The sequence below is a fragment of the Haliaeetus albicilla genome, chromosome 27, assembly GCF_947461875.1.
Source record: "Haliaeetus albicilla chromosome 27, bHalAlb1.1, whole genome shotgun sequence".
Lineage (NCBI taxonomy): Eukaryota > Metazoa > Chordata > Aves > Accipitriformes > Accipitridae > Haliaeetus > Haliaeetus albicilla.
In genome coordinates this window covers 505,382-531,729 of record NC_091509.1, presented here as the reverse complement: position 1 = coordinate 531,729, position 26,348 = coordinate 505,382, and the positions used below count along the sequence as shown (strand labels likewise).

General features: G+C 55.3%; 1 protein-coding gene across 1 annotated transcript; it reads left to right on the top strand.

Moving 5' to 3' along the window:
- Positions 1 to 6,119: 6,119 nt before the first annotated feature.
- Positions 6,120 to 17,493, top strand: LOC138682239 (uncharacterized). The gene is made up of 13 exons (XM_069772263.1): positions 6,120 to 6,197; positions 12,202 to 12,281; positions 12,358 to 12,528; positions 13,083 to 13,167; positions 13,786 to 13,910; positions 14,118 to 14,217; positions 14,541 to 14,690; positions 14,787 to 14,896; positions 15,244 to 15,439; positions 15,667 to 15,787; positions 16,084 to 16,229; positions 16,684 to 16,766; positions 16,853 to 17,493. Exons 1-13 carry the CDS (start codon positions 6,120 to 6,122, stop codon positions 17,223 to 17,225), a joined length of 1,818 nt encoding a protein of 605 aa, XP_069628364.1. The 3' UTR covers positions 17,226 to 17,493.
- The last annotated feature ends 8,855 nt before the right edge of the window (positions 17,494 to 26,348 follow it).

Genomic DNA, 26,348 nt, shown 5'->3' with positions numbered 1-26,348 from the left:
CGATGGGTGCATCCAGCACCACGGTCCCGGGGCCTGGGGCTGGTGCTGGGGTGTCCCTGCCCTGGTGCCAGGGCCAGGGATGGGGGAAAGGCAGCTGGGCTCTGAGGGTCTTACTGCAACTTGGCGATCACCACTTCCTCCTGGAGGAGGAGAAGGCGTCTCTCGCTCCTCTTGCGGCCCCGGGTCAGCCGCACGTCCGCGCTCAGCACCGGCTCGGCGTCGGTGAGAGCCTCCCTGCAGAGCAGAGAGCGGCGGGCATGAGAATCAAGGCCCCCGCCACGGGTCCCGGCCGTGCCCGCGTGTCCCCGAGGCACAGGGAGAGCCCACCTGGAGCCGCAGCAGCAGTTGGCCTGGCCCATCCTGCCCGGGAGAGGAGGACCCTCGCCGTGGACCAAGGACGCGGGCCAGTCGGCGACAGCGGGGATGGGAGGCGAGGTGCCGGTGCCGGCGAGGTGCTGCTCGGCCAGATCCTGCCTCCTCCCGGCGCTCCTGCGTGCCAGCACAGCTCCGTGCTGCTGTCTCTGGTGGCTGTGGGCTCCAACTGACCAACATTCCGAGCCCAACGGACCAACATTCTGAGCCCAACGGAAAGTGGGAGGGGCACTGGGGTGAGAGTTCTCTCCAGTATGGCCGTCTCTGCCTGGCACTGGGGAGCCCCGGGCGGGCTGGACGGACCCAGCAGAGGGGAAGGACCGTCTCCCTCCACCTCTTGCCAACGCTTTGCCTACTGCAGCCCAGGAGGCAGTGAGCCGCCTTTGCCCCAGGGGCACTTTTCTGGCTCAAAATCGGTCCACTTGGCGTCCACTATCACCCCAGGTGTCTGCACAGCTGCTTTCCAGCTGGGTGTCCCCCAGCATTTACTGGCACAAGGGCTTCTTCGTCCCCAGGTCTCCAGGACTTTGCTCTTCCCCTTGGGGAACTACAGGAGGTTCCCGTCAGCCCCTTTCTCCAGCCGGTCAAGATCCCCCGGGTTGACAGCAGGACCCTCCTGCACAAGAGCCTCTCCTCCCGGTTCTGTGCCACCTGCAAGCTGCCGGAGGGTCCGCTCTGCCCCATCTCCCAGATCCCAGTGAATGTGAACAGGTCCCCCATAGTGCAGCCCAGGGGGTGCCTAGGACATCCCTTGTCACAGCAGGTTCAGAAATTTAGGGGGAAAACCCACGTTGGGTTTTTGCATTATTTATACACAGTGCTTCCCCTTTGTTGTTCCTGCAAGCTATTAAAAGTTGCTCAAAATAGGTCTCATTTCTCATTTGAATGTCACAGCTCTTCACAGTGCTGATGTCATGTGTAACTCAGGTTGTACTCTCGCACAGAGCGTTAGGTAGTGTGTAGCCTAGATTATTAGGGAGAAGATCACAGATTACTGCATTAGTCATGCTAACACCCATGACAGGAGGTTGCATCTAGCTCCTGAGTCAAAGGGTAAAAATCCAAGGTGTCTATTGAACTCAGTGGGCTATTGACCAGCAGATTGAACTCACCCTGTTCAGAAAAGAAAAGGTACATGAGAAAGGCCTATTCTACCTTGACTGCTACAATGCGTGTTTTTGTAGGTATGAAGATAAATTATCCATGCCCCTCCCGCCACCCCTTTCCAAAAAAGAAAGGACTAGAGAAAAAAGATTCAACTTGTAGAGCAATGGGGCTTGTAACAGCCAAGTAAATTTCCCTAGATCATTCCCATTCAATGAGCCACTTTGCCTGACATTCTGCCTCTACTTGGTACCAGCAGAAGACTCTACCTGTGCCATGCTGTCCTGATTTCAGCTGGGATGTAGTTAATTGTCTTCCTAGTAGCTGGTACAGTGCTATGTTTTGAGTTCAGTATGCGAAGAATGTTGATAACACTGATGTTTTCAGTTGTTGCTCAGTAGTGTTTAGTCTAAAGTCAAGGATTTTTCAGCTGCTCATGCCCAGCCAGCGAGAAAGCTGGAGGGGCACAAGAAGTTGGCACAGGACAGCACCAGGGCAGCTGACCCCAACTGGTCAACAGGGTATTCCATACCGTGTGACGTCCCATCTAGTATAGGAACTGGGGGGAGTGGGGGCTGGGGATCACCGCTGGGGGACGAACTGGGTGTCAATTGGTGGGTGGTGAGCATTTGCACTGCGCATCATTTGTACATTCCAATCCTTGTATTATTGCTGTTGTCATTTCATTAGTGTTATCATTATCATTATTAGTTTCTTCTTTTCTGTTCCATTAAACCGTTCTTATCTCAACCCACAAGCTTTACTTTTTTTCCCGATTTTCTCTCCCGCCCCAGTGGGTTGGGGGGGGGAAGAATGAGTGAGCGGCTGCGTGGTGCTTAGTTGCTGGCTGGGGTTAAATGACGACAGGGGTCTGCTCTGAACCTCGTGACTCAAGAGGAGGGGGTCTCCTTATTCCCTGCACTGATGTATATGGTTACACGGTTTACAGAAGTAGTCTTATGCCAAGTCCTGTTGTGAGAAACCCTGCCACCTACTACCACGCCTCCCCAGTTCCGTTTGCTTCTGTCATAAATAACATCTTTAACTGATCATTTGGTGTCGTTTCACCTCAACTTAGCTGGAGGGAATTTTGAATTAAACAGGACTCCCTGGTCTGTCCAGTCTGGGTCGTGACAGTTGGTTTTGATTTTTTTTTTAATTTATGATTTTTAATTTAATTATGGTGCTGCCTTTACCTGAACCCGTGAGGGGTGGTGCTGCGCAGGGTCTGGCAAGAACCGGTACCTGTGCCATGCTACAGAAGACGTAGAATTTCTTGCTGATGCAGAGCTTTCCACCTACAGCCAAAACCAGGGCGAAGCTTTCCTCCACCTCAACCACTCCCTGGTGCCTCTTCCCCAGGGAAAGTCTTTCCTCTCTCACTCTGTGCTCATAGCTGGTCACAGGCAATGCAAGCCCCAAGCCTCAGCCACCATCCCGGACCACCAACCCCCTTTATCCATAAGCAAGCTCTCAAACTCCTTTGCAGCTGCAGGAGAAGGCTTGTTCATAGACATGGATGCACATGGCACAGGCTGTTCCAGAATAGCCACAGCTGTTCAAAGCTTTCCATCTCCTGGATTGGTGGTTTTCAGGAGCAGCTCCTGGGTGCTGTGGCAGTACATTCCCCCCCTGCCCCGTCCCCCCCCATCCTGCCAGCAGGAAACAAAACTTCTCTGGGAAGGGAGAAGGGGAAGGAAACCCTGGAGGCTGCAGGTTGAAATTTGAACTGGCCGATGGAGATGTGCCAGGTACACCAAGGTGACCCTCCTGGCCAACAGAATTCAATGACCACAGGTCAGATTCGACAGGGGGATGAATGGGGTCCCGCCGGAGGACACGTGGGAATCAGTCCTCCTGGGAGCAGCGGGTCTGCAGTCGGGGACTCCCCCTTGGGTCGGGGCACTGCCCGAGGTAACTCCTCGAGGGAGAGAGCCCTCAGCTTTTAGGGGAGTGACATGCGCGTTTTGAGCCATCACTTTAAATCTTGGGGATTCTTAAGTCGGCCGTGTAGCATTAATTCTCTTTACATCATTGAGCCTGTGATTTTATAAAATGTTACCGGACTTCTAGCTAACTTTTGCAGAAGAATAAATCTGAGTTTTAACACCTGTAGGATTTGGTTAGTCGTGCATCCGTAGCAGTGCTGTTGCACGAGGCTAGCGATAGCTCTCTTTCATGTAGGTAATTCAGGTTTCATCCTTTGTCCCCACAGGCCCAGCGGCACAGAAAGCCACAGCGGGCTGTGTTTGAGCAACCTGCTCCGCTGGACTCGTGGCAAACGTCCGCATCCCTGCTCTTCTGTTTTCCGCATAGGGTCCTGGTCAACAAAACGAGCTGTTTTCCCTGGAAATGACCATCGTGGCTAAAGACAGACTCCTCTTTGTGGACAACAGCCCAGCGGTGGGAATGTCTCTGGCACACATGCTGTGCCAGCTTGCAAGCCCCAGGAGAGTGGAATTGAGGCAGGTCCAACAGGAAGAAAATCTGCAATTTTCACTGAAAGAGGGGAGCGACCACCAGCACTGAAGAGCCGTTCATCTCCTGCCGAAAGCCACACGGACATGAAATGTGTGGTGAGCTTAGGCAGGAATACTCCTGCCCGTGGAGCAGCACACTTGGTTATTACGGCTTTATCACACTTGAGTGATAAGGCTTTATCGTTGGCTTTCCTGCAGTGCTGACCGCTGTGGCTGCTGCCTGTTCTTTCCTGCCATGCTGGCTGCACCCGCCTGTGGGGCTGTCCTTGGGAAGGGCACCAGAGCTGAGAAACCCCCTGGGAGAGGGGCGGGGAGAAGCTCTTCTCCAGAGATTTGCCAGAAACTCTCCCGAGCATCCCTTTTCCAGCCCATGAGATGCTCTGTGTGGCAAGGGAAGGTGCCCCTTGGTCCAATGGATGAGGCCCTGCAGGGCTCCCATCAGGGTCCTTTGACCTACCCATCTTCCAGCCACCAGTCCAGAGGCCGGGGGTCTCGTGGAGGTCCCCGGACATATTTATTCCCTAGCCCCAGTCAAGGTCTCATGCCTCGGTATGTGCTTGCAGGGCATGTGTCTTTCCCGCTGGCAAGGGCTGAATTCCAATTAAATGCCTCTGGGCAATCTGAAGCTAAGGAAACCTTTTTCTATGGGCAACGTTGCTTTGCAGTCCATGTGTGTGATTCACCTCCCACATGGGAGCTGATCTAGTTTGGAAACCGACCCCTCTCTCTGTGGGCAGCTCCACTTCCCTGTGCAGTTTCCTTTGGCTTCTCCAGTCTGATGATCTCCACTATCATCTTCTACCTGTCCTACAGTAAGTGTCTCTATCCCAGCTATTACAGAGCCGAGGGGAAGGACCACCTCCCTCCACCTGCTGGCAGTGCCCCTTGCCTTGGGGTTCACCGCTGGCTCCTGGCCTCCAACGAGGCTTGGTGCTGCCGGTCACCCCCCTCTGGGACTAGATGCTCAGCCGGTTTTCCACCCAGTGCACTGCTTGTCAGCCCACGTGCTCTTTGCTTTCTGCCAGTCCTCGGGCACATCTCCCTTTTGTATTGGCCTCGCAAGCCCATCAGCCAGCTCCCTCGGCAGTTGAGGGTGCACCCCGTCGGGGCTTGTGCATCTCCACTTTGCTTACAGGTTGCCTAATCTCCTCCTCTGCCGCCTGATGATCTAACCAGATCCTCTCGCACCAAGGGTACCTCTCCTCTGCTCCAGCCTTTCGCCCGGGTCTCCAGGGCCCGGGACGTCTGAAGGCTGCTCTCGCTAGGACCATCATGGCCCAGGAGGACTGGCAGATCCTAGAGCAGCCCGAAGGACTGGCACGGCCTGGCGAAGGCCAGGAGAGTTTGAAGAGGGAGCAAAATCAGTCCCGAGATGCAACCCTATGACGAGCTTACTCATTCAGTTTCTTCCTAGTAGCTTGCATGGGGCTCTGTTTTGCATTTGCACTGGGAACAGTGTTGCTACGGCAGGGCTGCCTGAGCTCCTGCTGAGCAGTGCCTGCACAGCCTCGGGGGCTTTTCTGCTCTCTGACTGCCCCTCCAGCGAGGAGGCTGGGGGTGCACAAGGCTCTGGGAGGGGACACAGCCGGGACAGCTGACCCCCACGGACCAGAGGGACATCCCGCAGCCCATGCCGCTGTGCTCGGCAATAAAACTGGGGGTGGGGGTGGAGGTTGGCGGGGGCTGCCCTTGCTGAGCATCGGTCGGCTGGTGGAGAGCAAGTGCATTCCTTTGCAGCACTTGTTTTTCATGGGTTTTAGTTTCCCTTCCCTTTCTAGGTTCGTTTTTAAAAAAAACTTAAAAATTACGATTTTTAGTTTAAATATGAAACTGCCTTTACCTGAACCCGTGAGTTTTCTCCCTTTCGCCCTCCCGATTCTCCCCTGCCATCCCCCTGGGGGGCAGGGAGCGAGCGGCTGTGTGGTGCTCAGCCACCGGCCAGGCTTAAACCACCACAACCTGTGAGCAAAAGAGTTACCTACCAACGGACGGGGAGAGCGCTCATCCTTCCTCCTCCCTCAGGGCGCGGGCGTCCCCTGTATCACACCAGGGCGCACAAAAGCCTCAGCAGTCCGGCTGCTGTTGGAGCCGCTTCCAAAGCTTTTTGGGGCAAGCTGACGCATTCCTAGCGCCCAGCACGGCAGTTGGGTTTATACCGTTGCCATGAGTGAGGCGATTCTGCAGAAACTGCCCGGCACTCGCTGTGCAAGGGTGACGGCCGCAGGGAGCAGCAAGCTGCAGGTGACGGTGGCTGCATAAGGACCTTCAGCCCTTCCTGGCCACCGTGTCTGCCTACGTCTTGCCCTCGCTCGGAGCTCATGGGGCTGCTCCTCCGAGATAGCCCAAACGCACCAGGACGTGGTCCTGGGCAACCTGCTCTAAGGGAGCCTGCTTGAGCAGAGGGCTTGGACGACCTCCACAGCTCCCTTCCAACCTCCGCCCTCCTGTGCAACTCTGTGCCTTGCTTTCACTCCTAAAGCACCTGAGCTCAGCCCTCATGCCCGCCGGCAAGGATGCTGGGACAAGGCACGATCCCAAACTCCTCCCCGAGGGGTCATCCCCAAACAGCAGCTCCCCGCTCCAGAACAGCCGATGGCGGACACACTCAGAAGAGAGAAAATATTGTTTTATTGGGAACATCAACTGCGGTGGGGGGGCAGCAGTCACAGTGGTTCAGCCAGTGAGAACGAATCAGAACCTGCAACGACAGGGTCGGAAAGCCCTGATAAACCCCTAAAGGCAGGAAGAGGCAGGGTTTGGTTGCCCTCTCTTTGGGGAACACCGTTGACGAGGAATTGTTCATAGCCCAGAAGAGAGTGAGCTATGGCTGGCATTGCCGAGGGGAGGGCTCTGGCGCCTTATCCCCATGGGGAATGCCCTTAGAGAGCTGTGCGTGCGCAGAGATGCACAGGGCCCCTGTGCCACGCAGCAGGGCTCGATGGGGAGCCCCTGGGGAGCAGCCACGGGGTTCTTGCCACAACCTGCGCAGCACCACCGCTCACGGTTTCAGGTAAAGGCAGCGCCATAATTAAATTAAAAATCATAAATTAAAAAAAAAATCAAAACCAACTGTCACGACCCAGAATGGACAGACCAGGGAGTCCTGTTCAATTCAAAATTCCCTCCAGCTAAGTTGAGGTGAAACGACACCAAATGATCAGTTAAAGGTTTTATTTATGACAGAAGCAAATGGAACTGGGGAGGCGTGGTAGTAGGTGGCAGGGTTTCGCACAACAGGAATTAGCATCAGACTACTTCTGTAAACCGTGTAACCATATACATCAGTGCAGGGAATAAGGAGATCCCTCCCGTTGAGTCACGAGGTTCGGAGCAGACCCCCTTGCTTTCCAGACTCCTCTTCAGAGAAGGGTCTAGGGGCGGCTGGATCCACTCTTAGTCTCAGACTTGGTCAACGGTTTATATCTTGAAACGGATGAGGTGTAGGGATTGTAGAGAGAAGGAGACAGAGAGAGAGAAAGGAAGAGAGAAAGATTTCACTGGTCCTGGGTCCAGCGTTGGTTCACTCAGCCGAGGGGTCCAGTCCCGGTTGGCTTGTGCACCCGGGGCTTCAGTTTGTGTCCTTTTATCATCCTGGCCCCTCCTCTGGGCCGGCACCCAAACTCCTCAGGCTAATGAGCAGTTTGTGAGCCTTTGGGTTTGGGGGTCCTTTGTGGAGTAACTTCTCCTTCCCTGCAGACACGGCCATTGTTTGATCTTTGTATCAGAACAGGGAGCTGCGCACCCTCCAGCACACCCCCCCCTCCTGTTGCTGATGTCTGAGCTGATGGGCTTTTCACCTTGGTTCCTTGCTGTGCAGGGTTTGTCTTTAAGCAGAACTTGTCCCACCACAATGTTTGAGACATTAACTCTTTCAGTCTCTCACACCACCCTGTGGCTCAGACATTGTCTATACCACCTTTGTGGATTCTCCACAGTCTTCTCCCAGGCTGGTGATTTCTATATAAAGAAAGGAGAAAGCAAGAAAAGGTGAGAGAGAGAGCGAGAACATGTATAAAACTTCAAACGGTACAAAACAGTATAAACTTTGAACAGTATAACAGTATAACAATTGTAAAGCCAACCATTAACAACAAAAAATCCACATAACTACATGAGTCCACTGCTAACAAGCCATTTTCCCCACCCGGTGAGTCCCAAGGATGTTAGGAGAGAGGTCAGCAACGATCCTCTGTTAAGCCAGTCTCTAGGTTGCATCGCTTGGAAAAGTTCTCCAGCCTTGTCTGTAACTTCTCTCATCTTCTTTCGCGCTTCTTCTGAGGAGGTAGTTGTGTTGTCTATGGTGAGACAGCATTCTCCATTGGTGAAATTTAACATCCCAGGTACCCCATGTTCTTTTAACAACATCACAAGATTCAAGGTTCCCTCCTCAGGGAAGAAGATAAATCTTTAGTAGCCATGAAAGGCCCCCTGGAAGTGTTGTTCCAGGAGCAATGTGGGTTTCACAAGTTTGGTGATATTTAGATTAATGAGGCCAAATTGAATTCCTTTGTAGAAACACCTTGATTGGTGTCATTCCAGAGGTGCATGAAACCTTGAATCAGATTCCAAGCTAAATCTGGAGAATCTTTTCCCTGTCCTCCATTGGAAAGGCTCAGGATGAGGGAAAAGGCTCCCCAAAGCATCTTTCCCTATAACAGACAAAAATTACAAATAACAATAAGCTGATAACACAAATAACAATTACTATAGTTAGGACTAGCATGGGTCCCTTGTTGTCTTTCTCCATTTCTCTTTGGTTCTACAAAATGCAGGTATAAAACATACATAGATTAAAATGAGAGTATTATCCATCACATGTGGATTTGCTGGTCTTTTCCATGTATCAGCAGCTGCCTATGAAGAGGTGTTCAGTGGAGTTTTAAGGGTAAAGCCACCTCTCCCACTGTTGGGAGGTCCACCAGTATGATTTTGATTCCTTTACCCCATCAGAGTCTGCACCCACATTTTCTAAGTGATCTGGGAGCAGGTTTCATCGAATTGCTCTCTTAATACTCTTTCCCACTCCAGAGCCTCAGTCAAAGCAGTGTGTAGTCTCTGGTTAGTCACTCGCTCAGTGGTGAGTTGGTCAGAAGGGCTCCTTATCTCATTTTCTGATTGCTCCTGCAAAGCTTTCACAAAGTCTTGAAGGGATTTAATCACCTTCCCTTCTGCTTGTCAGGTTATGCATTTGTCCTGTTGTGCTGCCACCAAAGTGGCTCCTAAAACTCCATAAACCAACGCCTTCCCTTTTCCTTGCTTCAACCTTTGTTCTTTAGCCAAAAGGAGAATTCTGTCTGCTACAGCTTGCAGATCATGCCAATTGTTACCAGCCCAAGTCATACCAAGGGGAGAGGGTCAAGCATTGTAGCCCTCTAATACCTTCAGGAGAGGGGTACAGTCTACAGTCTGACCTCCCAGGGAGGCCATAATGAACACATAAGTAGTAGTTCTCTGAGGATTATCTCTACAGTGGGATCTCCCAGGGAGACCGCAACAAAATCAGATCGAGTCCCCTGAGGACTGTCTCTACACTCGGACCTCGCAGGGAGACTGCAACAAAATCAGATTATTAAGTCCTCTGAGGACTATTTCGCCTTGTGTATGACTCCTCTCAGAGAGGGGTCACAGTAAGGACCTGGTCCCAATGACCGCTTTAGCAACACTGAGGGAATCCTCCCGACTACGCCAAAAAAATGTCACGACCCAGACTGGACAGACCAGGGAGTCGTTTTTAATTCGAATTTCCCTTGGGCTAAATTAAGGTGAAACACCATCAAAGGATCAGTTAAAGATGTTATTTATGACAGAAGCAAACGGAACTGGGGAGGCGTGGTAGTAGGTGGCAGGGTTTCTCACAACAGGACTTGGCATAAGACTACTTCTGTAAACCGTGTAACCATATACATCAGTGCAGGGAATAAGGAGACCCCCTCCTGTTGAGTCACGAGGTTCAGAGCAGACCCCTGTCGTCATTTAACCCCAGCCAGCAACTAAGCACCACGCAGCCGCTCACTCATTCTTCCCCCCCCCAACCCACTGGGGCGGGAGAGAAAATCGGGAAAAAAAGTAAAGCTTGTGGGTTGAGATAAGAACGGTTTAATGGAACAGAAAAGAAGAAACTAATAATGATAATGATAACACTAATGAAATGACAACAGCAATAATACAAGGATTGGAATGTACAAATGATGCGCAGTGCAAATGCTCACCACCCACCAATTGACACCCAGTTCGTCCCCCAGCGGTGATCCCCAGCCCCCACTCCCCCCAGTTCCTATACTAGATGGGACGTCACACGGTATGGAATACCCTGTTGACCAGTTGGGGTCAGCTGCCCTGGTGCTGTCCTGTGCCAACTTCTTGTGCCCCTCCAGCTTTCTCGCTGGCTGGGCATGAGCAGCTGAAAAATCCTTGACTTTAGACTAAACACTACTGAGCAACAACTGAAAACATCAGTGTTATCAACATTCTTCGCATACTGAACTCAAAACATAGCACTGTACCAGCTACTAGGAAGACAATTAACTACATCCCAGCTGAAATCAGGACAGCATGGCACAGGTAGAGTCTTCTGCTGGTACCAAGTAGAGGCAGAATGTCAGGCAAAGTGGCTCATTGAATGGGAATGATCTAGGGAAATTTACTTGGCTGTTACAAGCCCCATTGCTCTACAAGTTGAATCTTTTTTCTCTAGTCCTTTCTTTTTTGGAAAGGGGTGGCGGGAGGGGCATGGATAATTTATCTTCATACCTACAAAAACACGCATTGTAGCAGTCAAGGTAGAATAGGCCTTTCTCATGTACCTTTTCTTTTCTGAACAGGGTGAGTTCAATCTGCTGGTCAATAGCCCACTGAGTTCAATAGACACCTTGGATTTTTACCCTTTGACTCAGGAGCTAGATGCAACCTCCTGTCATGGGTGTTAGCATGACTAATGCAGTAATCTGTGATCTTCTCCCTAATAATCTAGGCTACACACTACCTAACGCTCTGTGCGAGAGTACAACCTGAGTTACACATGACATCAGCACTGTGAAGAGCTGTGACATTCAAATGAGAAATGAGACCTATTTTGAGCAACTTTTAATAGCTTGCAGGAACAACAAAGGGGAAGCACTGTGTATAAATAATGCAAAAACCCAACGTGGGTTTTCCCCCTAAATTTCTGAACCTGCTGTGACAAGGGATGTCCTAGGCACCCCCTGGGCTGCACTATGGGGGACCTGTTCACATTCACTGGGATCTGGGAGATGGGGCAGAGCGGACCCTCCGGCAGCTTGCAGGTGGCACAGAACCGGGAGGAGAGGCTCTTGTGCAGGAGGGTCCTGCTGTCAACCCGGGGGATCTTGACCGGCTGGAGAAAGGGGCTGACGGGAACCTCCTGTAGTTCCCCAAGGGGAAGAGCAAAGTCCTGGAGACCTGGGGACGAAGAAGCCCTTGTGCCAGTAAATGCTGGGGGACACCCAGCTGGAAAGCAGCTGTGCAGACACCTGGGGTGATAGTGGACGCCAAGTGGACCGATTTTGAGCCAGAAAAGTGCCCCTGGGGCAAAGGCGGCTCACTGCCTCCTGGGCTGCAGTAGGCAAAGCGTTGGCAAGAGGTGGAGGGAGACGGTCCTTCCCCTCTGCTGGGTCCGTCCAGCCCGCCCGGGGCTCCCCAGTGCCAGGCAGAGACGGCCATACTGGAGAGAACTCTCACCCCAGTGCCCCTCCCACTTTCCGTTGGGCTCAGAATGTTGGTCCGTTGGGCTCGGAATGTTGGTCAGTTGGAGCCCACAGCCACCAGAGACAGCAGCACGGAGCTGTGCTGGCACGCAGGAGCGCCGGGAGGAGGCAGGATCTGGCCGAGCAGCACCTCGCCGGCACCGGCACCTCGCCTCCCATCCCCGCTGTCGCCGACTGGCCCGCGTCCTTGGTCCACGGCGAGGGTCCTCCTCTCCCGGGCAGGATGGGCCAGGCCAACTGCTGCTGCGGCTCCAGGTGGGCTCTCCCTGTGCCTCGGGGACACGCGGGCACGGCCGGGACCCGTGGCGGGGGCCTTGATTCTCATGCCCGCCGCTCTCTGCTCTGCAGGGAGGCTCTCACCGACGCCGAGCCGGTGCTGAGCGCGGACGTGCGGCTGACCCGGGGCCGCAAGAGGAGCGAGAGACGCCTTCTCCTCCTCCAGGAGGAAGTGGTGATCGCCAAGTTGCAGTAAGACCCTCAGAGCCCAGCTGCCTTTCCCCCATCCCTGGCCCTGGCACCAGGGCAGGGACACCCCAGCACCAGCCCCAGGCCCCGGGACCGTGGTGCTGGATGCACCCATCGATGTCCGTCCCAAGGGCAGGTGGGGGACGGGGCTCTGCCCGGGGGGACCCCCAGGAGGCCACCTCCAGCTCACCGCCTGCCTCTCCTCTCTGCAGACGTGGCACCGCCCTGCGCCCACAGCTATGCCTGGCCCTGGACCAGCTGTGGGTGCTGAGCGGCGGAAAGGAGGCAGCGGGGGAGGAAAAAGAGGAGGAGGAAGGCAGCGATGAGGAGAGGACCTCCATCATCCTCATCTGGCCCACCGGCTCCTGCGTTGCCGCTTTCGGGTGAGTCGTGGTGCCACGTCCCATGGCCGGGCAGGAGAGGTTCCCAACCGTGCCCACGCCATCCTGTGAACGGCCTCTGCCCTGCGTGCAGAGCCTGGGCAGGGAGCGGGAAGCACGCCGGCAGGGAGGGATGGGGGCATTGCCAGGTCCTGCATCCCCTGGTGCCCTTTGGGTCCCCAGAAGAGAAGGGCAAAAGCAGCTGCTCTGGCAGGACACGGGGAGCCAGGGCTTGGGCAGCGTCTTTGTCCTGCCCCGCAGGGCTTCGTCCTGCCCCTGTGTCCTACCTTCCCCACGGGCTGGGGGGCAGCGGGGCCTGACGCTGGTTCTCCTCTCTTTCTGCAGCTCCCAGGCACTGAAGGAGCTGTGGGTGGGCACACTGCTGGGGTAAGCCGGGGGGGATGCTCCAGGCACAGCCGGATGGGGGAACACAGCTCCCCAGCTGGGGAGAGGTGCCTTTGCGGCTGCGGGCAGCTCTCGGGCAGAGCTGCCTCACAGGAGAGAAGGGGCAGCTTGGGGCTCAGCCAGCTCTCTCCCTGTCCCTTGCCGGTGCACAGGACACCAGGAGGAGCCAAGAGAGCCCGCGTGACCCGTCTCCCCTCCCTCAGACCCCTGGAGAAGGAGCTGAGCCGCCGCCACGCCGTGAGTGTCTCTCCGGTCTGGGCTCTGTCCCCGAGCCCTGGTCCCCCAGCCGAGCAGCAGAGGCATCGCTGCCCACCTTCCTCCGCTCCTTCTCTCTTGCCCAGTGGAGGACATTCAGCGCCAGGAGCCTGGAGAGGCTGATGGAGGACCAGGCAGAGGTGAGAATGGCTGCCTTTCACCCGCCTCTGGCTGTGCCGGCATCTGCGGCCAGCGGGGTGAGCTTGTAAGGCAGAGATGGAGGGAGGGAGCATCCCGCGGTGCCACTCGGGGAGCGTAGAGGGTTGGGGAGCCACCAGGAATACCAGCACATCCTCGCTGGCGGCACTGGGGGGAAACCTGCCGTGTGGGGCAGAGAGCCCGGGAGGGCAGAGGGTCCCAGCTCTGCCGTGCTCAGGCTACTGGTGCCAGGTTGCATCTCGCCGGTGGCCCTTTCTGCTGCGGGGCTGCTCTCTAAGCGCAGCCTGCTTCTCGCAGGGTCGTCCCAAGCAAGGGCCACCAACAGCCCCGTCTATCAAAGCTGGGGGACTTTGCCGCTCACCAGGTGAGTTGTGGAAAGAAACGCATTGTCCTGCAAATGGTTGAGCTGTGCTCACTTGTCCCTTGAGTGTCGCCATGCAGGTGCGGCACCCCAAGGGAGGACGTCACCTGGACGAGCAAGGACACCCGCTGGGCAGCAGCTACTGGACGTGGTTCTGTGGGGACCCAGAGCCTCTCCTGCTGCCCACAGCTTGGAGGAGGGCAGGGCAAGGGCTGGGACAGGTTGTCCCGGTAGCACGCCGGCTCTCAGGAGCGTCCCAGCTGGAGCTGCTGAGCTGGAGTTGTGGTTCCAGCTGCTGGCTCCCTGCCCATCCTGCCGCACCGCTCAGCACCATGCTGCAGGCAGGGCAGGCTCCGGGAGTGCTGGCCTGGCTGTCTCCATTGACGCGCTCTTGCTCCGTTTTCCTTTTCAGAAGGAGGGAACAGCATCAGCAGCAGGAGGAGGAGGAGGAGGATGGGGCTGCCCTGGCCCTTTGCTCTGCGGAGGACCCCGGCCGCTGCCCAGGCGCCAGGGCAGGCGGGCTCCAGCTGCAGCAGGGCGCTCTTTGGCCAGCCCCTGGCAGCCCTCTGCGGGGAGGACGGCTCCCTGCCCCAGCCCATCCAGGTAAGCCAGCCTGGGCAGGGGGTCCCCAGCACTCCCTCCGGCTGCTCCAGAGGGGAGGTGGGTGTCCCCAGGAGCTCCGGGGATGGGGGATTGGGCCCTTCACCCCAAGAAGACGCTTCTGGTGCCAGCCCCCTTGGGGGGGTGAAGGAGCAGGATCTGGGGCAGTGCTTTGGTCACTGCTGTTGGAAGGCAGCTTCTCAGCCAAGCAACTGTCCTCCTGCCCCTCCTGCAGGAGATGCTGGCAGTCCTGCACAAGGAAGGACCGTCGACAGAAGGCGTATTCCGAAGAGCTGCCGGTGGGACAGAGTTTCGTGAGCTGCGGGAGGCCCTGGACCACGGTGCGGATGTCGACCTGGGCAGCCAGCCTGCGCTGCTGCTGGCCGTCATCTTGAAGGTGAGCGCTTCTGACCTGCAGCTGGAAGAGCTCCTGCCTGGCCTGGAGTGTTCAGAGGCTCACCTGGAGCCCCTGGCATTGCAGGACTTCCTCCGAAGCATCCCTGCCAAGCTCCTCGTGACAGACCTCTACGAGGACTGGATGGCAGCGATGCAGAAGAGCGGCAAGGAGGAGAAGGTTGAAGAGCTGAAAGCGTAAGTGTGGGCAGCAGCCTGCCTGTTGAGGAGGGACTGGTAGAGGTCTGGGACTTGCCTGAAAAGGGACGGTCTCCTTAAAAAGCTGTGTCTTCTGACAGCTTGCTTTTGCTGGGGTGGGCTTAGATTTCGGGGGAAAAGGGCATGGACAGGGAGCCTTCCCTTGCCTGGGCTTGGGTGAAATGAGGAGCTGGGAAGCAAGGCCGTGCTTCCTTCCTGAAGCGCAGGAGCACTGACCGCTGGCTGAGAGCACCCAGAAAGCTGCGCCACCCCCCTGCGTTGGGCAAGCTTTGGGGACGGCTGTGGGCAGCATCTTCTCTATTAACGTTGAGTTCCTGTTCCCTCAGGGTGGCCAAGAAGTTGCCTGGAGCCAATCTCCTCCTCCTCAAGCGGCCGCTGGCCCTCCTCCAGCACATCGGCCACAACGCCGCCAGCAGCAGAATGACCGCCAGCAACCTGGCCATCTGCCTTGGGCCAAATCTGCTGAGCCCACCTCACGAGGACCTGCTCCCCCTCGAGGCCATGCTGGCGGTGACTGAGAAGGTGCGCTGTACTGAGCAGCCGGCTGCAGCCTTGCCGGCCCATCCGAGCTTGGCTGCTCAGAGGTCCCTGGCTGCCTCCTCTCTTGAGCAAATGCCGGTGGGGTGGCTGCCTGCAAGAGCAGCCCCACAACCACAGCCGCCTGCGCAGAGGCAAGGGTCGGGAGTGGGAAAGGCTGCGTGATACATTTTCAGGCACCTGGGTTGAGCCCGAGGGTTTGATGTGTGCAGGTGAACGTGCTGGTGGAATTCATGATTGACAACTGCAGGGAACTCTTTGGGGAGCAGACAACTGACCTTTCCTGTTCAGCAGCCGAGGAGTCGTCGGCAGCCCCCACAGAGAGCTGGGGAGGTAAGAGGCAGGACTGAGGGTTGTCAGAGGCTGGGGCTTGGGATGCCAGAAACCTCAGCATCGTTTCTGGCAGGGCTGGGCCTGGAGTGTTGTCCTCTCAGCCCCGCTTGTCCCGTGGCCTCTCTGGCCACTGCTTCTTGGGGCATGAACGGTTTGCTCTGCAAGATGTGCTGAAGCCTGCAGACAGGGCATCGGAGGTCTGAAAACTTAAGTGGTGTAGGGCTTTGGGTGGGTTTTGCTTTAGTGGTTGTTTACTTCCAACAAGTCGCTTTGCTGCACGTGCTTTTGCTCTCCAGAACTGCACTTGGAAGAGCAAAGTGTGCCAGCAGTTACAGCAGACACCAAACATCAGACAGAAGCCTCGCTGCATGCACCCCCCTCTCTGCTCGGTGTCCTCAGAGAAGCTGGGGGAGCTATGGTGGTGGAGTCTGAAAGAGGAGAGGTATGTCAGGTCCCCAAACGCTGTGACAGCGTGTCTGGTGTAAGAGGGGAGTTTCTGATGAGGCCGAGATGCTGCTGTGCCTCTTCCTGGCAGTAGAGCTGGTGTGTGTTTGGGTTATTCCTCCACCCGCTGGGAAGATCCCTAGCAAGGAAAACTGGCAAGGTTGTTTCTCAAATGCACTTGGCATGTGCTTTGACAAACAAAATGCCTGCAAATCACCTACAAATAGACAGAGGGGAGTAGCTGTCAACTTCAGCGGGGTTTTGCTCAGGTCCGACTTTGTCGGTGCTTCTCCAAGTCTATTTTGGGGGGCGGGGGGACTGTGCGAAATGCGGATGATGCAAACCAGCCAAAGGGATCTCCTCTGGAGAGCTAGATTAGCAGTTTGGCAAAGAGTTGCTTACTGTTCCAGGCCGTCTCTTGCCACCTGCTAACTCTGACATTTCTGTTGTAGGCTTTGCCTCCAACCACCCCCGAGAGCGCGGCAGAGCCCCTGGTGCGCCCAGAAGAGCTGGCAAACCTGTCGGAGGAAAGACGGTAAAACGAGCTCACTTTGGTTAACATCAGAACCGACTCCAGTGGGTCGTGCCTTCCCCTACCTCATACCACTGTGCGATGAAAAGGTTTGCAGGCTCTCCCCAGGACAAGGAGAAAAAGAAAAACCGAAAGAGAAAGCAGGCCTGGGGAGAGGAGAGTGACAGACACGCAGAAAAGAGGAGGAGGAAGAGAGAAAACGTTTTTGGGGACGGACCGGTGAGAAGATGCAGGAAGGTCCAGCAGGTCAGGAAGCCCAGGTGCGTACCAGGCTCTGCTGCCCATCTTTCCCAACTCTCAGCGCTGCTCCAAGTCGGTCCAACCCACTGGCAAGGGACGGCGAGGGATGGTGCTGCGCAGGGCTTGGAAATAACTCTGTGGCCGCTCCCCAGGGGCTCCCCATCGAGCCCTGCTGCGTGGCACGGGGGCCCCGTGCATCTCTGCACGCGTGCAGGTCTCTAAGGGCATTACCCGTGGGGATAAGGCGCCAGAGCCATCCCCTAGTGGATGCCAGCCATAGCTCTCTCTTCTGGGCTATGAACAATTCCTCGTCAACAGTGTTCCCCAAAGAAAGGGGAACCAAATCCTGCCTATTCCTGCCTTTGTGGGTTTATCAGTGCTTTCTGACTCTGTCGTTGTAGGTGCTGTTTTCATGTCACTGCTGAACCCCTGTGACTCCTGGGCCCACCCCCCCACCGCAGTTGATGTTCACAATAAAAGGATCTTTTCTCTCTTCTGAGTGTGTCTGCCATAGGATATTCTGGACTAGGTAGATGGGGTTTTGTGATGAGTCCTCGGGGAGGAGTCTGGGATCTTGCCTTGTCCCAGCATCCTTTCCCGCAGGCATCAGGGCTGAGTTCAGGTGCTTGAGGAGTGAAACCAAAGCACAGACTCACACAGGAGGGTGGAGGTTGGAAGGGACCGGTAGAGTTCCTCTGGTCCAACCCGCCTGCTCAAGGAGGCCCACCTAGAGCAGGTTGCCCAGGACAATGTGCCCTTGGGTTTTGAACATCGCCAAGGACGGAGACTCCGCAAACTCCCTGGGCAACCCGTGCCAGTGTTTGACCAGCCGGACAGGAAAAAATTGTTTTCTCATGTGCAGCTGGAGCATATCATGTGTTTTAATTTGTGCCTGTTGCCGCTGGTGCTCTCAGTGGGCACTCTTGAGAAGAGCCTGGCTCCCTCATCTTCATTCCCTCCCAGCAGGGATAGATAGATAGATAGATAAGACACCCCCCCCCCCTCCCCAGGCTTTCTCTTCTCCCCACTGAAGTGTGCCAGCTTAAAAGCAACCAGGGAGAAGGCGGCTTCCTTGAGGCTCCTTGTTTTGCAGAGGGCAGAAGAGCCCCAAGTGACCTGGAGACATGGAGGTCCATGAGGTTCCCCTGCCAAGCTGGCCCAGGGAAGAGAGGCGGAGGGCTGGAGGGCACAGCTGGACTCCTGCTCCTGCAACAGCAGGGACTCGCTGGCCAGAAATGGCCCCGAGGACCCCGGCAAGGGGCTGTGCTCAGTGCTGCAGAGGAAGGCGAACCCCCCCGGGACCTGTGCCAATCTGCCCGGGGGAAAAAACTCCTTCCTGAGCCCAGCCCTGGTGGCCCGAGCAGGGTCCGGGGAGCTCCTGCGGGGGAGCGCGTTTGGGGTCGGCAGCCAGGGACCTTTTCCAGCCTGTTTGGTGCAGAGGCACGGGTGGGCGTGGGGCATCAGTCCCGGGAGAGCCGTCGCTGACTCCTCTTTCCCGGGAAGGGCAGGTCGCTCTCGCCGTGTCTCTGTCCTGCGCCCACCCGGGTTTCTTTGTCCTGCCCAGCGAGGAAGGTTCGGCTGAGCTCAGCAGGGATGTCCCGGGACCCGCCGAAGGAGAGCTCCTGCTTGGTCAGCATCCTGACCGCTTCGCCTTGGGGGGGGCTCCGCCGCTGTGCCGAGCTCCGCCGAGCCGAGCCAAGCACAGCGAAGCCGAGCCGAGAGCAGCCAAGCACGCCGAAGCCGAGCCGAAGCCGAGCCGAAGCCGAGCGAAGCTTTGCCGAGCGGAGCCGAGCTTTGCCGAGCCGAGCGGAGGCGGTCGGGCGCAGCGCCATGGGCGGGCAGGGCGGGCAGCGCTGCCTGCGGGCGCGGTGCGGCTCCTCCAGCCGCAGGTGATGGTGGGCAGGAGCCGGCCCCTCGGCACCGCGCACCGGGCGCTGCAGCTCCTCGTCCGGGGGAGCGCGGGCGCGGAGACCTCCTGCCCACGGCAGGGGCGGGCGGGCAGATGGAGAGGGACACTGCCAGGGGCCAGGGAGCGGCCCGGGGGGCCCCGCGTCTCTGGCAGCGATTGCCCCGGTGGCAAGGACACCGACGCGAAGGGACCGAGCCGGTGGCAAGGACACCGACGCGAAGGGACCGAGGTACAGGCCAACTCCTCTGATGCTTCGGGCTCACGCTGGAACCCAAAGCGCTCCAAGCCCCAAAATGCCGCTGCCTCTGCAGCGCAGCAGCAGCAGCAGCAGCAGCCAGTGCAGAGCAGCGTGGGGAGCTGGAGCAGAGGGAGGGGGCGCCCGGGCCGGGCTCGGCTCATCTCGGCTGGGCTCGGCTCATCTCGGCTGGATTCGGCTCCCTTCGGCTCCCCTCGGCTCGGTTCGGCTCATGTCGTTTCGGCGGCGCTCGCCTCCCTTCGGCTCCGCTCGGCTCGGTTCGGCTCGTCTCGTTTGGGCTCGGCTGCCGTCGGCTCCGCTCCGGCCGCAGCCCCGGCCTGGCCCCGCCTGAGGCAAGGGCGGGCGGCGGGCGCGGCGGGGCCGGTGGCCGTGGCGGGGGCTCCTCCCCGTCCGTGGAGCGGTGGGCTGCCCGGCGGGCGCCAGCGCCGGGGCTGCCCGGGGGCCTCGCAGGCCGGCAGCGGGGCTGAGGCGGCGGCGGTGGCGGCATCTCCCCTCGCGGCAGGCCGGGGCGCCGGGTCCCGGCCTTCCCCCCGCAGGCCCGGCCAGCCCCGGCCCCTCCCTGCCGCCCCCGGGGCTGCGGGGGCAGCAGGGGACTGCCTGCCGCTGGTGGCTGTCCGGCGGAGGCCGGCGGGCACCGCGGAGACGTGCGGCTGTGGAGAGAAAGGAGTTTCTGCCGGCTGTCCCCGCAGGGACCCGCAGCCGCCGGGGGTGTCCCTCACAGCCTGGCGTCGGTGGCGGGCTGCGACGCAGTCCTGCCCGGGCGTTCTTGGCAGCCCCCGGGGCAAGAGGCCTGTCAAGCTTCAGGGAGGTCGGCAGCGGCGTTTCCAGAGCAGTCGCGTCCCGTTGGCTCTCCTGCTTCCTTCCCTAGGCTGGGAGAAAGGAGGACGTCCTCGAAAGCAGGTACCTGTCGGTTGCCTGAAACCAGGTTTCTGGTGTCTGCGGGTTGAGAACTGGGCAGCTCCACAAAGCGGTGCGCTGGCTTGCACACCTGAGGCAGGGATGACAAGGGAGGAACTGGGAACAGTTTTCTAGCTGCCTCCCAGCCTGTTCCTCTGAGTCGGCTGATGACTGCTGCCTCTGGGCTTGAGGCAGAGATCTCTGTCTGTGGCTTTCACAGAACCACTGAGGTTCTCGGGACCTTTGATATCATCGAGTCCAAGCCCTCCTGCTCAAGCAGGGTCACCCAGAGCAGGTTGCCCAGGACGTGTCCCCTCAGGTTTTGAGTGGGCTACAAGGGTGGAGACGCCACAACTTCTGTAGGCAAGCGGTTGCAGTGCTCGACCACAGTTGCTGTCAGAAAGTTTTTTGTGTTCAGCTTTAATTTCGTGTTTTGCGGTTTGTGCCCTTTGCCTCTTGTCCCGCCATAAGGCGCTGCTGAGGAGAGCCCGGCTCCCTCTTCTTCATTCCCTCCCATCAGGTGTACATTGATAAGAGCCCCCGAGCCTTCTCCAGGCTGAACAGTGCCAGCTCTCCCAGCCTCTCCGCATACGAAGAGTGCTCCAGTCCCTTCATCCTCTTTGTGGCCCTTTGCTGGGCTCACCCCAGTGAGTCCCAGTCTTGTCCTGGGGAGCCTAGTCTGGACGGAGCACACAGACTGGCCTCAGCAGCCCTGAGCAGAGGGGAAGGATCACCTCCCTTGAGCTGCTGGCAAAACTCTTCCTAACGCAGCTCAGGGTGTTGTTGGCCGTCTTCAGCGCGAGGGTGCAATGCTGGCTCGTGGTGGCTAACTTCAAGCTTAGTTCTGGATTACCTTTCAGAGGCAGGCCCATTATTATAGTCTGGCACGCTTCTTTCTTTCACAGAGCGTAGCTTTTAAAAACAGAAGATTCATGTCTGTACTTAATATTCACAAGTATGTGGCAGAGAGTCCCAGATCCAGCGTTGTGGTCGGAAGTGTTTATGCTCACCTTTCCCCTTCCATGGCGACGTACAGACCATGTCAAATCATCTCCCTTGTTGCCTTACATTCTACCCAATTCCCAATACCCAATTTCATGCAGAGATTATAATGGGAGAAGTCTGAAGCCAGTTCTTTTCCCGCTCATCCAGATGTAGTCCTTTCATTCCCCACCCCCCATCAGTTTCTAGTCACAATAAAACTGCTGGACATGAGTGAAGAATGAGACCAGGATCCTGAATGCTTTCTAATCTCTTTTAGCCAAGGTGTGAGTTGTAGATTCATAAAATACAAGGCCAGAAAGGGCTATTTCATGGTCCAGTCTGGCAGTTCTCTCTTAGTCCTGTGTCTTGCCCCAGCAGTTACGCTATTCCAGAAAAGATTAAAACAGTTAATAATTCTACAGTGTATTCTTGATTGCAAAATTAAACCAGTCAGGCATCAACTTCAAGCCTTCTGTCATTTTTTTGCGATTACTCTGTTAGACTGAAGAGCCGAGCATTCAGTCTGAGCATTCCCCCACCCTGGGAAGGAGTTTGCCTGCTGTAGTCAGACCACTTCTTGATCTTTTTTTTCTTTTTGGACAAGGTCTTTTGCTCGTAAGTCCTCGTGGGGCATTTGGATTTGGGTTTTCTTGGGGTGCTATTGAGTGTTGAGCTATTGGAATCTCCAGGTGATGCTGATCAGCTCCAAGAGCACTATTTTGTGTGTGAAGCCAGGACTGGTTTTCCCCACGTGCACCACTTTGTACCTCTCTGCCATTTTATTGCTCCACGACCGAGTCTTGTAAGATCTTTCTATGGTTCTTTGCTACCTGCCCTTCTCCTTGTGTCAGTAATCTTGTAGGATTTGCAAGCTTTCTCACCTTGCTGCTCATGCCCCTTTCCCTGTCACGTCACGCTGTTTTTCTCTTTAACTGCTTGTTGGGCTTACTAGAAAAGCAGAAAGCCTAATACTGGAGTGAGTGCCTATTGTCATTTTTTAAATGAGACTTTGAAACACGCGTACAAATACAGATTAAGGGTATCTATCTTGTTGGCTTAGAGGGAGGTACTAAAACCCTGCTTTCTAATGAAATACTTGAGCAGCCATTTACAAGATTGCTTCCTTTTTGTGACTTTTTGGTAAACTCAGTTCTTACCTGTTTGACTTATTTTTAGAACTGGAGCCGAGCGTGTTTGCCATACGAGTAAAGCAAAGCATGGATTTGAAACAGTAAGCTACAGAATATTCAGAGACAACAGCATCTGTTTAGTCCTAGGTTCTTAAAGTGGCAAGCATAAAAATGCCTTCAGGTAACTTTTTTTCCCTTTTCACCTGCATCACCTGCATGGAGACATCTGTGATTCCTGCTCATCAAACTTAGCCACGGGATGAGTTTTACCGGGAACCAACGCAGGCTTTTCTGACCGCGAAGCTACAAGCTCTAGGGGTGAGCATAGCCTCTCGGAGCTGAACCTGAAGGTTGCCCTGCCTTGTCCTCAAGAGACTCCAGTCCTCTTTTACCTCACATGCTCCTTTGTGCAGAACTCCATGAAGGGCCAACAGTGGGTGCTGACACCTTGACACTGGCTTCGGTGCGAGTACTTGCCACTCCTCAGCAGTGTCCTTTCTCTGTGCAGATGGCCTTGCAGGCATCTCCCTCGTCTTGAAACAGTGTCATGTTTTTTTCTCGCTATGTCATCAGAAGGCAGATTTACGACAGGATTGTTCCCGAGGGATTGGCAGTTGCTTTCTAAACCCGCTGTTCTCCAGAGACCTTGTCAGGAGGGCAAGATTCTTTCTCTTGTAGCCCACAAGCTAAAAGGCTGCTCTGACAGAGCTGCTGTTAGGCACACCCTTTAGGTAAGAGGGTCTTCCTTCACCCCCCTGTTCTCCTCCTCCTGGCTGTTGCCCATGCTCCCAGTGCATTTCATCCATTTTCTGGATCCTGATAGCCATTCTGCATTTAGTTCAAACCCCTGCCGTGCTATTGCCTTCCTGGCCGCCTTCCCTCTCCAGCTCTTTGGAGAGAGTCTTTTCCGAGGAGGCAAACTTATTCCTCTTGGGGTTGTCCACAAAGGAAGTTGCCTGGTGGTATAAAAGGAACAGCTTCTTCTCCCGCTGTTCCTTGGGAGGTGAACAGTTGCATCAGATGCCCAGGTTTCTGCGTGTTTCTGCATGATGACGTGCTGCCCCCATTTCAGAAACCTTTTGGACCTCTCCACAACTGGCTGAGCCTTTACGCAAATATCGTCCGTGGGCTTGCTGCCTGCTGGCCAGGGCATGCTGCCTGCTTGCTGCTGTAGGACTGGTTTCAAAGGGCCAGTCTCAGCATAATTGCTCTGCAGGGATCCCCTGCATATACAGTAGCCTGCAATTTCAGGTGCTGCTAGTTGCATGGTTACCTTCAGCCTGCACAGGTAAACTCCTGTATTGAAAGAGCCCTCACCTTGTTGTAAGCCCAAAACTTTCCTTCAGAAGAGGGGTTTTTGACAGGTTTGTTGGATTTTCAGGGTAGGAAGGACACTGTCCTCAGGAGCCTTCAGTACAGAACTTCTCTAAAACAAGCAGGCTGATTTGTCTCCAAAACCTGTATCCCTTTTTTTCCCTTCAGCTTACCTTTGCAGGATTAGTGACAGGTCTCTCTACACATGCCCTTTCTGGCTTCTTTCCTCAGGTGCTCCAAACACTCTGTTGGTGGGATAAGGGTCATCCTCTGAAAGATGCTTTTTTTTATTCCCCGCTTTGCTATAATCGCTGTCCCCAGAATGCCTCTGCTCCTTGTACGGTGGCTGAATTTCCCAAACATTAGGGTCCTTGGAAGCTGGAGCTCCGGATTAGCATGTTGGACCCTGAGAAATGATGTGGTAGGTGGCAGACATCACCGTAACCTCCTACTGTGTTAAGTGATGTGGGAGGACAGGTCCTGAGCTCTTTCCAGGTAATCTGGCACTATGATGAGTGAATCATCAAGTCGGCAAATACCAGTTCAGGTATTTGAAGAACCTTCTCCAGAAGAGATGCTTGTGCCACCATGACTCGTACCTGCAATTTGCACTAGTCAGGGCACTGTTACACTGAGAGGGAGCTCCAGACACAAACTGGTGTCTTTATGAATACCAGACCAGATGTCAGGAGCACCGCATGGAAACCTGAGCAGATGACCTCTCCCTCGTGTGCTTTTTTAGGAGATCAGAGCCAGGTGCTTCTGTGACATGCCTTCCATTTGGTTTGCTTTGCATTTGTTTTCTTCTGGTATTCAGAATGAGAAGAAAGATCAGGTTTAGAAAAAAAGCATCTCAGTAGCACCTGTGCTTTCTCAGGATTCTTCTGGTCATTCCTCCAGGGCTCTTGTTCAGTTTATGAGCAGTGTATGACTTTGGATCCAAATCCAGCTGGTGTTTTAGAGTGCATCTCGAAAAGGAAAGGCTCTTGTTAAAACATGAAGGAAATCTGTCTGCTTAGTACGCGTAGGACTGACTTTACAGCATTGGCACTCAATTCAGAAGGAGGAGCATGGAAGTGCCGCAGTCGCATGGCTGTTGAATAGATTGCATTTTCAGCTCTCATCCAAATGCCTTGCAGGCCTGCGATTTTGACAGGAGGCTGTCTGGTCAGGATGATTGGAGTTGAGCCTGTGCATCTTTCTGCTTACCAAGAGCACCAGTAGAAGTCCAAGGAAGAAAGAACTGGGAGACGCTCAGCCTGTCACTGCAGATAATTTTCCTACCTTAGTTAATGCTCTGAGACTAAACTGCAAAGATCTCTGGCCTTCTAAAGTTTGGAATTTCAGGTGAACCTGAGCTTAGTGCAAGAGAAGCACCATCAGGGAGGGATCTATTCTTCTCTTCTCTTATCTCTGTGACAAAGTTGTTTCACTTTCTCCTAAAGAAGCTTCCATGGTGGTTTTGTTGTTTGTGGTCCTTTGTATTGCCGATAGCCTTGCGAATGGGTATTCCTGGCTCACCTCTTGCTTCTGGCACTTTTCGCTTTTGTCCCTGCCCTGTTACTCTGCTTCCTATGAGTGTGTCTTAGCAGGGCTGATGCCTAGGGGCCTGTATTGTCCAGCGGCTGTTATTTCCCACGGCACCTCTGTCGATGTTTTTTAAAATCTCTGTCTGTGCCATAGCTGGTGTTCCTCTTTCACTATCTGCTATATTAAAGTCTAGTCAATGAATTCCAGCTTTATGTTAGGCCTGGGAATGTCCTGAGGAGGGAGGGGCAGAAAGATATTGGTGAAGAAGGTCCTCATAGTAGCAGGAAAGAAAATAAAGTCACAGAACAAGAGAGCAGACCCTGCCTTGTAGTTCTGCAAGCAAGCAAGCAAAGAAACAAAGATCTCCTGTAGAATAGAATTTTACATGGTGTGAAAGTTCTTGGGTTCCTTTTCCTTTCAGAATTCCTCCAAAGAAGATGAGCGTGAGTTTAGTCCAGCATCCCTTACTGTGGGCTGTAACCGGGTGAGTTTGTGTAAGTAAGGAATTCCTGGCTTGTTTCATTCGAATTGGTCATATGAAGTCAAAAGCTGCAAGGATGACATTGGTAATAGTTTTCCTTTGAAAGTGGCGTTTGGTATTTTCTAGCACGTGAGACTAGGAATTAGAACCACCGAAGAGCAGTAGGTCAGCAATGATTTTGTCTGTAAGCAATTCCCACCCACAGAGCCAGGCTACGTAGCTCTTTCAGAGCTGGGCTGTGAGATGGGAGCCTACCTCCAAACCAGTCTGCACTGCGATTGCTTTGAAAGCTCCCAGGCGTGATGTCAGTCAGAGTCTGGACCGACCTCTCGGTTTCAGGGTCTGCCGTTGGGTGTGCAGGGAGTGTGGAGAGAGCGAGCTTGTGTTTTTGTTCTTGCTGCTGTTTCTGACAGGGGCGCCTGTGGGATCTACCCTTGAACAAAGAACAGGAACCGGTCAGGCTGAGGGTGCGGTGCAGCTCCTGCAGCAACTGGACCAAATGGTAAACAAAGGAAACGTGGAGTCAGAAGGAAGAGGTCTGTCCAGGTTCTGGAGAAGGTACGAATACTGCAGCTACGAGCAGATGCAGTCCTGGCTCTGTCCGAGCCTGTGCCTGATTCTGGCAGTTCAGGTGATTCTACGTTCTCTTGAAGAATGGGTCCCTCTTTTCTGTGGTTAAACAAAAAAGTCTGCCAAGGCAAAGGAGCATTCAGGGGTGTCCTTTTGTCTTGTGGTAAGGTGCAGCATTGCCAGGAAATGTTCCTCTTCTGGGCTGTCTTTGGGGAAAAAACTCCTCATGGGGGACGGGGGGGGGGCTTGAGGGGTGGGGGGGTGTTACTGACCT